The following is an 11,051-nucleotide window of genomic DNA, read 5'->3' as shown; positions in this document are numbered from 1 at the left end:
ACCCATGTTGTTCCACCTGTGCCAGCCCACAGCTCCACCCACAAGCAGGATGAGGAAGAGCAGGGACCCACCAAGTCCTGTGGCCATTGCTGGAGACAGAAGGGACACATCAGGGTCACCTGTCACTGCAGGGCTCCTGCAATCCCAATGACCCTGTGTGACCCCACCTGTGTTCCAGTGGTGTCCAGTGGTTTCCTGTGGTGTCACCTCCAGGGCCAACTCTGGGCTGAGTGCCCGGAACACGCGGTGCCCGTCCTGTCCCAGCTGGTTGTGGCCACGCACTGGTAGGTGCCCGGATGTCCCACATCGATGGCCCCAAGTTCCAGGAGGGAACCCCAGGCCACCTCATGCTCGTTGTGCAGCCAGGTGATGGTGTCAGGGGCTGAGCCCACCTGCACTGAGCAGGACAGGGTCACGGGGTCACCTGGGCACACCTGGAGTGCTGGGGGACCAGGCGTGATGGTGGCATTTGCCACAGGTACTGTGGGGACACACACAGGGCTGAGGCCGGGGGGAACGGCTGGCACCCAGTGTGGGAGGATGAGGGAGTCTGCATGGTGGCACCTGGTGACAGAGGAGCTCCTTCATATAGGACAGTGACACCACGGTGCTGGGGGTCATCCTGTGGTGTGGGAAGAGGGCATGTGATGGATGAGGGATGGGGGATGAGAATGGGGTGAGGGTGCGGTGAGTGTGGGATGAGGGATGCTGTGTCCAAGGGTAGGGACGGCCGTCACCTGTTGGTGTGGCAGGTGGAATGATGTGGGTGGGATGTGATGGGTGCCATGAGGCACATCAACGGGGGCATCACCCCAGTGCCAAGGGTCTCAGTCCCCTGGGAGGATAACACTCAGCAGGGTGAATGCCACCTGATGTGGAGTGGTAGATGTAACAGCTGGGGAGGGATTCCTGGATTGGATGTCCTGGGTGGGGACACCTGGAGCCAGACAGTCCCAGTTGCCCTGGTCTGTGACACCCAGTGATGGGGGCTGTGAGCTGGGCTGGGCTGCAGATGGTGTGGGGAAGTGAGATGGAATGGGAATGTTTGGAATTGGGGATGCTGTGAGTGGGGTCACCCCTAGTCCATCGGCTGGGCTCACAGGACAGTGACCTTCAGTGTGGGGCTCATGGCCACTCTGTCCTGGTTGCTGGCCAGGCAGTCATAGTGGCTGCTCTCATTGTCTCCAACGCGCTGCAGCTCCAGGAGGGGGCCCGTGCCCAGTGGCTCCCCCAAGCCCTCTCTAGGATTCAGCAGTAGGACAGGGGACCTGTCCGCTTGGTCACCGTGCAGCTCAGCACACGGTGTCCCCCAGTGCCTCCTGTGCCCCGGGGAACTGCACTGACAGGGACACCTCTGAGAGTGGGACCCATGCAGTAGGGCACAGGAAATAGTGGGGACATGGGAGGAGTCGGGGACATCAGGGAGCAGTGAGGGATTCAGGGAGGGGGAGGATCAGAGAGGGGTGAGGAATAGTGACCGCGAGGAAGCCTGGAAAGTGCTGAAAGGACCCCTGGGAAGGATGGGAGATTCAGCGAGGGGACACATGGAGAGGGTTGAAAGGAACATCTTTGAGACCCAGACAGAGATGGTGCAACCGTGGACAATGCAGGGACCTCAGAGAGAGAGAGGTGCACCCAGAGAGATGTGAGGGGATCTGGGGGGGCTGTGGGGGCTCCCCGTGCCCATCCCCGCACTCACTGCGCACCGTGACGCCAAGCCGGGCGCTGCTCTTCCACACAGCACCCCCTCGGAGCGCACCTCACAGCTGTAATTCCCCAAGTGGGAGACCCCCACGGCCGGCACCAGGAGCTGCGGGGACCCCTGCGGGCCCCCCAACAACTGCCCGTCCCGGTAGAAGCGGTACAGGAGGGGGGCTGGGGGCCGCAGGGGGCTGGGGGTGCTGAGGCAGCTGAGATTGAGGGGGGACCCCTTGGTGAACTCAGGGGGACCCTTCCAGCACCGGCACCGTGAAGAGCTCTGGGAAGGAGATGGGGAGGACATGACTTGGAGTCCACTGTGAGGGGGCTGTGGGGTACTGAGATGTGAGGTGTGTGGGTGCTCACAGTGCACTGTCACCGGCGCTGACTCATCCCACAGTCACGTCCAGGAGTTCCTCTGGACCTCGCAGCGGTAGCGGCCACAGTGCCACAGCTGCAGGGGGGACAGGGACAGCTCAGTCCCACGGCCGTGCCACTACTGCGTCTGCCCCTCATCGTGTTTGAAGCGCACTATAGAGACCGACTTCTTCTCCCTGAGCCGGCAGTGCAATGTCACCGTGTCCCCCTCCAGCAGCGCCCTCGCCGGCACCTGCAGCACTGGAGAGGCTGTGGGACAGGAGGGTCTCGATGGCAACAGAAGGAACCAGGGGTCCCCCATTGCAGCAGGGTGATGTCGTCACACTGGGATGCACTGGTACAGGGGATGCTCCACTGATGCTCTGGGATGTCCCTGTGTGCAGGGTACAGGATCTGGTCACACGAGAAGTGTGATCCATAAAGCTGAGCTCACCCAGGGCTCTCGAGGAACCCTACAGGTGCCAGGGTTGGGGCACAAAGACCTCTCACCATTTACAACGTGCACGGTGGGGCTGAGCCCACTGCTGGGTCTGTAACACCAGTAGGTGCCACTCTCAGTGACAGTGACGTGGTTGAGCCCCTCCAATCCCAAGCACCACCCGTCCTTGTACCAGGTGGTGGCACCAGCAGTCCCCGAGCCCTGGCAGGTCAGTGTCACCCGGTCCCACAGCACTGCCGGCGTCCAGAGGGGCTCCACCATGAGCTGGGTGCTCTGGGCACCTGCGGGTGACAGGGGACACCAGCCTGCCAGGGCTATCAAGGGACTGGGGACAGAGGGACAGGCACATGGCATCCCCCGAGGTCTGACCAGCAAGGCCGAGGGTCTGGGCTGGAAGGGAGAAGGGATAGGGCTGGATGGGGGCGGCACCATGGGGACAGTGCACTGGGAGCGGGGTGTGTTATCTGTCCCCTAAATGTCCCCTTTGGGACACCACTACTTGTGGGAAAGTGCTCAGGGATGGTCCTCAGCAAGTCTGGAGAGGCTCCCAGGGGACAGCTCTATTTTGCATTTCCACGTGACACGGCGGCCTTAGGGATGGGGACACAACGGCCACCCTGTGATGTCACAGGTCACCCCGTGCCAGCCCCACAGCCACATCCCCATGGTGCTTCTTTCCTTGTCCCTGTCCCCAGATCTGCCCCAGCTCCATGCAGCCAAATCCCACATCCCCGTCACCGAATTGCTGTCCACCATCCCTTTCTCCACATCTTTCTCCCACATCCCAGCTCCCCTGGTCCTGTCCTGAGAGCAACTCCAAAACCCTGGTCAGACTGAGAGGCCCCTGCCTCTGTCCCCCACTACCTCTGCTGACCTTAGAAATCACAGGGGACCCCACAGCCCCCCTGTGCCCCCTCCCCACTGCTCTCTGCCTCGCCAGGGCCCATCCCCAGGGTGTCAGGCCCATGCCCAGGGCACTCACCCCACAGGAGCAGCGCCACCTTCCCGGCCATCACAGTGTCCCCAGCCATGGGCACTGGCTGTCACTCACTGCTGGGACCACCTGTCCCCTGGCTGGCGGCTCTTGGGATGAAGGGACAGGAAGCGAGGTCACATCTTGTCCTCATGTGTAGGTGGCCCTTGGTGGGGTAGGGGTGTGGACAGGATGGGGGCAGGGCAGGGACATTGTGGGACATGGGGTGATGGTGGGACATGGTGGGGACAGGATGTTGCCGGAATTTGGAGGCTGAGTTGTTGCAGGGAGCCAGGGATGGGTGTTCCAGGGCACTGGGGTGCCAGGGATGGCGTCCCATGGGAATGGGGGTCACCAGGGTTCGGTTGATTAAAACTCAGTGAAGAAAGTCCCAGAACAACATGGCATTCAGGGATTTGTGATCATGGGATGTATCCCAGGAATGGGGGTGCCAGGGGAATAGGGGTCCTGGGGAAATCATGGTTCCTAGGGAATGGGGGTCACAATGGCTGAAACTACCAGGATGAGGGTCTTGGAAATGGAGATCCTGGGGAATGGATGTGCTGGGATTGGGGTCCCAGGAAGGGGGAACATAAAGGATGGGGTACCTATAGTTGGATTCCCAGGGGAATGCGGGTACCATGGATGGGCAGTGGCTGGGCAGGCCCGGGTCACAGCTCCTTCCCTTAGTGCCCCAGATTTTGGGGTGACCAAGGGCCCAACACTGGGGTGCTAATTTCCTGGTCAGGCATCACATGTTGTCCTCGGTATCTTCGCTTCTGTGCCGTCCCCTGCCCTTGACTTTCTCCTCTCTCTACTTCACTGTTTTCCTCATTTTTCTCACTTTTGTGCCATGCTCACTCACTCCCAATTCCTGGCTCAGAAATCCTGGGAAGCACCTGGGCAGGGAATGGGCTGAGGGGACCCCAGGGAGGGAGAAAAAGGGGTAGGGGTTCTGCAGGGAGGGGTGGGGAGGCTGTGGGGGATGGGGGTGTCAGGCTGTGCCCTCCCAACACTTTCACTTTCTCTCTGTAGCAGAAGGAAGAGGTTGTTTGTGCTAAGAGTAACACGGGGTGAGTTCTGCCCTGGGTGGCACATCCAGGGAGTCCTGCCTGAGGGGATCCTGTTCTGGGGGTGACACGTTCTGGGTGGATTTTGTCCCAGTGATGACACATCCTAGTGGGGGAGATCCTGTCCTGGGGGATGGCGGTTTTGGGCAGGGTCCCTGGACATATTCCCTGAGGAAGTCCCTGTCCAGAGTAGGGCACATCCTGGACACCCCTGTCCCAGGCTCTGGCCAGCACTAGGTGGCAGCCAGGACCTTGGCTTTGATTCTCGCAGCTTTCAAGCTGCTGCAAAGGTGAGAATGCTTTCTGTGGCCAAAACAGGCCTGCCTGTGGTTTGCTCAGCCCTGCAAGAAGCACAAAAGCCAGTGTGAGCCCAAGCAGTGGCTCTGTGAAGGCCTTTGATGGTTTTCAGAGCAGGACTGGATGGAAACCCCCCCTGCAGGGACAGCTGTGAGGGAACCAGTCTGGAAATGCAGCAATTGATCATTTGGTGCCTGTCCCCAAGGAACTGAGAGAGACCCAGAACTGCTGCAAACCCCACAAGGATCTGCTCAACCACCTGAACAGGACCCTCCTCCTTCAACAAAACATGCAGCCCTCAGGAATCGTCCAGAAAGAATGTTTGGGTTCTGGATGTGGAAACCAGAAAAGAGAGAAAAACGTGTGGAAATACGGAGCTGGGGCTGCACACATGGCCCTGGGGCACAGGGGTGTCCCAGCAGGAGCAGGGAGTGCCCAGGCAGGGGAATTCAGGGCAGGGTGCAATGCATTCACCAGAGAATCAGAGCCTGAGGCATTTCCAGAGATTGCTGTGGAACCAAATGTACCTGGGAATTCCCATCATCACGGCAAAGTCATCACAGGTGTCACCTTAAGTTTGGGCACCTCAGAGGTGCCAAGGCCCTACTGGGGACAGCAGAAATGCTCAGAGAGCCGCAGGACAGAGGTACCCAGGATGTGCCACCTCTGGGACAGGAATACCCAAGGACATGGCACCTCCAGAACGAGGAGCCCCCTGGGACAAGACCAAGGAACAAGACCCAGGTGTCACCAGCCCAGAGGAGTCCTTTTCCCTCAGGGCAGGACCCCTCTGGATGTGCTCCCCAGGACAGAATACATATCCTGGCCTCAGCACAAACAGCCTCTTCCTTCTGTTGCAGGAAAGTGAAAGTGAAAAGCTTGGGGGGGCACAGAGAGATAACCCTCATCCCTCACAGCCCCCCAACCACTGCCTGCATCCCCCAGCCCCTTTCTCCCACTCCTGGGATCCCACACCTGTTACCTGCTCAGGTTCTCCCTGGGATGGCTGAGCCAGGAAATGGGGAGACGGGAAAAAGCTCAGGGGTGTGTGGGGCAGAGAGCCAGAACCTCCCTGGACAAGCCTGGGGTGTCCCCCTGGCCATGATCACCCTGTGAGGGCAGTGCTGGGCTCTGAGTCAGCCCAAAATCTGAGACACCCTGTGAAGGAGCTGTGACCCCTGTGCCCACCCAGCCACTAATCCTCTCTGCAATCCCCTGGGAACCAAACCATGATACCCCTGTTCTCTTGTTCTCTCCTCCCCTCTCTTGGACCCCAATCCCAGCTCTCCATTGCCCAGCACCACCATTGCCTTGATCCAATCCCAATGGCTGCTTGTTCCCCCACAACTCCCATTCCTGAGGGTCCCTTTTTCCCCCTGACCCCCATGTCATGACACCCATCCTTGGCTCCCTGCAGCACCTCTGCCTTAAAATTCTGGCAAAACTCTGTCCCCACCATGTCCCACAATCACTCCTATGTCTCACAAAGTCCCCACCCTGCCCCCATCCTGTCCCCACCCTGCCCCCACCAAGGGCCACCTACACATGAGAACGAGACGTGACCTCGCTTCCTGTCCCTTCATCCCAAGAGCCGCCAGCCAAGGGACAGGTGGCCTCAGCAGCGAGTGACAGCCAGTGCCCATGGCCGGACACACCAGGATGGCCGGGAAGGTGGTGCTGCTGCTGTGGGGTGAGTGCCCTGGGCACGGGCCTGACGCCCTGGGGATGGGCCCTGGTGAGGCAGAGAGCAGTGGGGAGGGGGCACAGGGGGCTGTGGGGTCCCCTGAGGTCTCCAAGGCCAGCAAAGCCAGGGCATGGGCATGGACCCCAGTATGACCAGAGTCGTGGGGTGGCTGTGGGAACAGGAACAGGGGAACTGGGATGTGGGGTTGAGAACAGGGGGATCAGCGTGTGGGGACAAGGATGTGGCCAAAGGAACCTTGGGTTTGGGGCGGCTGTAGGGACAGGGACAGGGAGACAGGGATGCAGGGACAGGGACAAGGGCCACATCCCATGTAGATAGGTGAAAAGGGCAAGTTGAGAGGTGCCATGGGAATGGGATCACAGGCACAGGGCCATGGGGATGAGGCTGTAGGGACAGGTGCTGTAGGGCTGGGGGAGGTGACCTGTGCAGACATGGGGTGTCAACAATGTCCCCATGTCCTGCCTCAGCCCAGGGTGACTGAAGTGTTTCTCTCCTCAAAACCCCTGTGCCACACCACTGTTCCCATGGGGACAGTTCCAGGACAGACAGCACCCCAGGTCCCCAGATACTTCTGTCCCTGCAGGGCCACCCCACCCAGCCCTGTCCCTTCTCCCTTCCAGCCCAGACCCTCGGCCTCACTGGTGAGTCCTTGGAGAATGCCATGTCCCAGCCCTGCTGTCCCCAGCCCTATTGTGGCCCTGGCAGGCTGGTGTCCCCTGTCACCCACAGGTGCCCAGAGCACCCAGCTCCTGGTGGAGCCCCCATGGACGCCACTGGTGCTGTGGGACCGGGGGACACTGACCTGCCAGGGCTCGGGGACAGCCGGTGCCACCACCTGGTACAAGGACGGGCGGCGCTGGGAGCAGGAGGGACACGACAGCTTCACTGTCACTGAGAGTGGCAGCTACCAGTGTCAAAGACCCAGCAGTGGACTCAGTCCCCCCGTGATGGTGTCAAACGGTGAGGGGGGATCTGAAATGCTCAGGGAGGCTCCCTGATAGGTCTGGGTGGGCTCCACTCCATGAATAGACGCACATCCCTCTTGTGCCGAGAGCCTGTCCCTTGCACGCAGAGACATCTGTGTCACAGGGCTGCTCCTGGTGGCCCTGGGACCCACCCGTGCAGTGGACACTGGACCCAGATGTCCCCAGTGCCATGGGCACCCACTTTGGACATGTCTCGGGCTCCTCAGTGTGACGGGACCCTCCTGTCCCGCAGACTGGCTTGTGCTGCAGGTGCCAGCATGGGCACTACTGGAGGGGGACACAGTGACACTGCGCTGCCGGGGCTGGCCGGACAGTCCTGTCACCAGGGTGCGATTTTACAAGGACGACAAGGAGCTGGGTGGGTCCCTCAGTGACACAGAGCTGTCCCTGTGGCACCTGGACCTGTCCCACAGTGGCCGCTACCGCTGCGGGGGCTTGGTGCAAACAGGAGCAAAAGTGTCAGCACAGGTGACAGTGACAGTGCACGGTGAGCACCCCCACGGCTGGAACCCCAATATCCTGACACCCCCAAAGCCACTTCTCAGTGGACTCAGAGTCACAGTCTTCACCCCCATCTCATTCCCAGAGCTCTTCACGGTGCCAGTGCTGGAGGGTCCCCCTGAGCTCCCTGAGGGATCCCCCCTCAGTCTCAGCTGCCTCAGCACCCCCAGCTGCCTGCGGCCCCCAGCCCCCCTCCTTTACCGCTTCTACCAGGATGGGCAGTTGGTGGGGGGCCCGCAGGTGTCCCCGCAGCTCCTGGTGCCCGCCATGGGGGTCTCCCACTCAGGGAATTACAGCTGCGAGGTGCACTCCGAGGAGGGGGCCGTGCGGAAGAGCAGTGCCCGGCTCAGCGTCACGGTGCGCAGTGAGTGCGGGGATGGGCACGGGGTACCCCCACAGCCCCCAAAGCTCTCCCATCCTTGCTGCGTGTTGCTCTGCAATTCCAGCTCTCTCTCTGGGTCCCCACATCATGCTCGCTGGTTCCTGCATCCTCCACCAGGTCTCTACAGTTCTTCCTGGGTGTCCCTCTCCCTCTCTGATGTCCCTCGATTGTCCATGGCCCTGTCATCCGTGTCTGGGTCCCTAAAATCATTCCCGTGCTTCCCTTCAACCCTCTCCTTGTGCCCCCTCTCTGAATGTCCTATCTTTCCCTGAGGTTCCTTCCTTCCCTTTCCTATCGTTGGCCCCACTTCACCCCTTTCTACCTCACTGAGATCCCCCCACCCCCTCTCTGATTCTCCCCCTCCCCGAGTCCCTCACTCCTCCCCACTGTTAACCACTCGTCCCATGTCCCCAACCCCTCCTGTGTCCCCCTGCAGGGGTCCCGCCCTCAGGGGTGTCCCTGTCAGTGCAGCCCCCGGGGGGACAGGTGGCACTTGGGGATCGCCTGGTGCTGAGCTGCACGGTGGCCAAGGGGACAGGTCCCCTGTCCTTCTCCTGGCACCGGGGAGGCTCGGGGTCACCTCTAAGCACAGGACCCGACCTGGAGCTGTGGCATGTTGGGGAAAATGACAGCGGCCACTACCAGTGTCGAGTCAGTGACGGGGACAGCATGGCTGAGAGTGACCCCCTGAAGGTCTCTGTCCTGGGTGAGTGGGGCGCCCAGACAGAGGTGACACCACCCACAGAATTCCCATCCCCGCCTCACCTGGTGCCAGCCCTGTCTGTGTCCCCGCAGTGCCTGTGGCCAATGCCACCATCACCCCCAGTCCCCCGGCACTCCAGGTGTGCCCAGGTGACCCCGTGACCCTGCGCTGCTCGGTACAGGTGGGCTCAGCCCCTGTCACCTTCACCTGGCTGCACAACAGACATGAGGTGGCCTGGGGTCCCCTCCTGGAACTTGGGGCCATCGATGTGGCACATTCGGGCACCTACCAGTGCGTGGCCACCAACCAGCTGGGACAGGACGGGCACCGCGTGTTCCGGGCACTCAGCCCAGAGTTGGCCCTGGAGGTGACACCACAGGGAACCACTGGACACCACTGGAACACAGGTGGGGTCACACGGGGTCATTGGGATTGCAGGAGCCCTGCAGTGACAGGTGACCCTGATGTGTCCCTTCTGTCCCCAGCAGTGGCCGCAGGCCTTGGTGGGTCCCTCCTCTTCCTGCTCCTGCTCGTGGGTGGAGCTGTGGGCTGGCACCAGTGGAACAACATGAGTGGGTGACAATGGGGACATTGGGGGCCCTGGGGAGCTGGGGGCCAGGGAAATGTCGGGGTGATGGGGTGGCACCCACAGAATGTGACTTAAGCACTCAGAGTCTTTCCCAGGGTACTAAAGGGTTTGTGGGGGTGTTGGAAGGCCTTACAGGGATTTTGTCAGTTCTTGCAGTGCTCCTGGTAGGATTTGGAGGTTGCGTCTTTCTACCAGACTTGAGATTCTGTGGGCACAAAGAACTGGGGTCATTCAGGGGTTCTGGGAGGCACCAGGGATGCTCACGGGTCCTGGAGAAACTGAGGGTGCAGTGGGGTTTGAGGATTCCTGAGAGGGGTCAGGGCCCTGGGGACTCCATAGTTACCCCTCCCCTCTTTCCATTGCAGCTGCCAGGAAGCAGCAGGAAAGGTGAGTGGGGGGCTCAAACCACACTCTGGCCTTTGATCCCAAACCCCAAGCCCTACCATTCTCTCTCACACATCCCCTTTATTCCCTCAGGGCCCCCCCAGAGCCCCCGGCCCCCCCAGAGGAGGGGGAGGTGCTGTACACCCACGTCGAGAGCACCAAGCAGACAGGGGGTGAGTCTGGGCTGGGACACATGCAGAGGGACATGTCACCCATGAGTGTTCCCCTGCCCAGATACCACAGCCAGTGTCTCTCGCAGTGTCCCCCCGTGCCACCACACTCCAGGATCCCCAGGTGACCTACGCAGAGCTGCCAGCAACCCATGGGCGACCACGCGAATGCGGGGACATCTACGGGAATGTGCTGTGACACTCAGGGCATGGCTGGCACTGGGGGAACTAGAGATCCCTGCCCCATGTGTTCCCTCCCCATCGGTTCCCATGGCTGCCCACTTTGCCCAGGAGGTGGCCACAAATGAAGAGTCCCCATGTGGGGCTGCCCAGAGCTTCCCATTCCAGTGCTCCCAGTTCCTCCAGGGGCTACCCATTCCTCCCCCATTGCCAGGGGGCACAGGATCCTTCTGCCTCTTCTTGGACATAAAACACAGCTTTTGGATTAACCCGGGAGAAATAGTTTCTGTGTGTTCAGCTCTGCCTACTCCGCTTAGCCCTAGGAGTGTCCAGTTCAGATTGTTGAGCAGATCCTTGTGGGGTTTGCAGCAGTTCTGGGGCTCTCTCAGTGCCTTGGGGACAGGCACCAAATGATCAATTGCTGCATTTCCAGACTGGTTCCCTCACAGCTGCCCCTGCAGGGGGGTTTCCAGCCAGCCCTGCTCTGAAAACCATCAAAGGCTCTCACAGAGCCACTGCTTCTGCTCACACTGGCTTTTGTGCTTCTTGCAGGGCTGAGCAAACCATAATCAGGCCTTTTTTGGCCACAGAAAGCA

At 60.7% G+C, this 11,051-nt stretch overlaps 2 protein-coding genes across 2 annotated transcripts in view; both read left to right on the top strand.

Annotated features, from left to right (window-relative positions):
* Positions 1-6,514: 6,514 nt before the first annotated feature.
* LOC306815707 (low affinity immunoglobulin gamma Fc region receptor II-like) overlaps positions 6,515-11,051 on the top strand; it is a gene marked incomplete at both ends in the record, with an annotated part of 48,977 nt that continues 44,440 nt past the window's right edge. The window contains 2 exons of the mRNA XM_079332267.1: positions 6,515-6,545; positions 7,290-7,520. Coding sequence (XP_079188393.1) covers positions 6,515-6,545; positions 7,290-7,520 — 262 coding nt within the window. The remainder of the gene's footprint in view (positions 6,546-7,289; positions 7,521-11,051) is intronic.
* Positions 8,844-10,499, top strand: LOC306815700 (Fc receptor-like protein 4). Its single transcript, XM_079332260.1, has 6 exons — positions 8,844-9,135; positions 9,225-9,539; positions 9,618-9,704; positions 10,087-10,108; positions 10,199-10,278; positions 10,365-10,499. Exons 1-6 carry the CDS (start codon positions 9,099-9,101, stop codon positions 10,472-10,474), a joined length of 651 nt encoding a protein of 216 aa, XP_079188386.1. The 5' UTR covers positions 8,844-9,098; the 3' UTR covers positions 10,475-10,499.

The sequence above is a fragment of the Erithacus rubecula genome (assembly GCF_903797595.1).
Source record: "Erithacus rubecula genome assembly, contig: scaffold_192_arrow_ctg1, whole genome shotgun sequence".
Classification (NCBI taxonomy): domain Eukaryota; kingdom Metazoa; phylum Chordata; class Aves; order Passeriformes; family Muscicapidae; genus Erithacus; species Erithacus rubecula.
This window is presented reverse-complemented; position numbering and strand designations above follow the sequence as displayed.

Excerpts from the sequence above, each read along its gene's own strand:
- LOC306815700 (XM_079332260.1), top strand. The coding sequence starts at position 9,099 with ATGGCTGAGAGTGACCCCCTGAAGGTCTCTGTCCTGG. Across the intron at positions 9,136-9,224 it reads CCTGAAGGTCTCTGTCCTGG|TGCCTGTGGCCAATGCCACC; the intron begins GTGAGTGGGGCG and ends GTGTCCCCGCAG. Across the intron at positions 10,109-10,198 it reads GCCAGGAAGCAGCAGGAAAG|GGCCCCCCCAGAGCCCCCGG; the intron begins GTGAGTGGGGGG and ends TTATTCCCTCAG.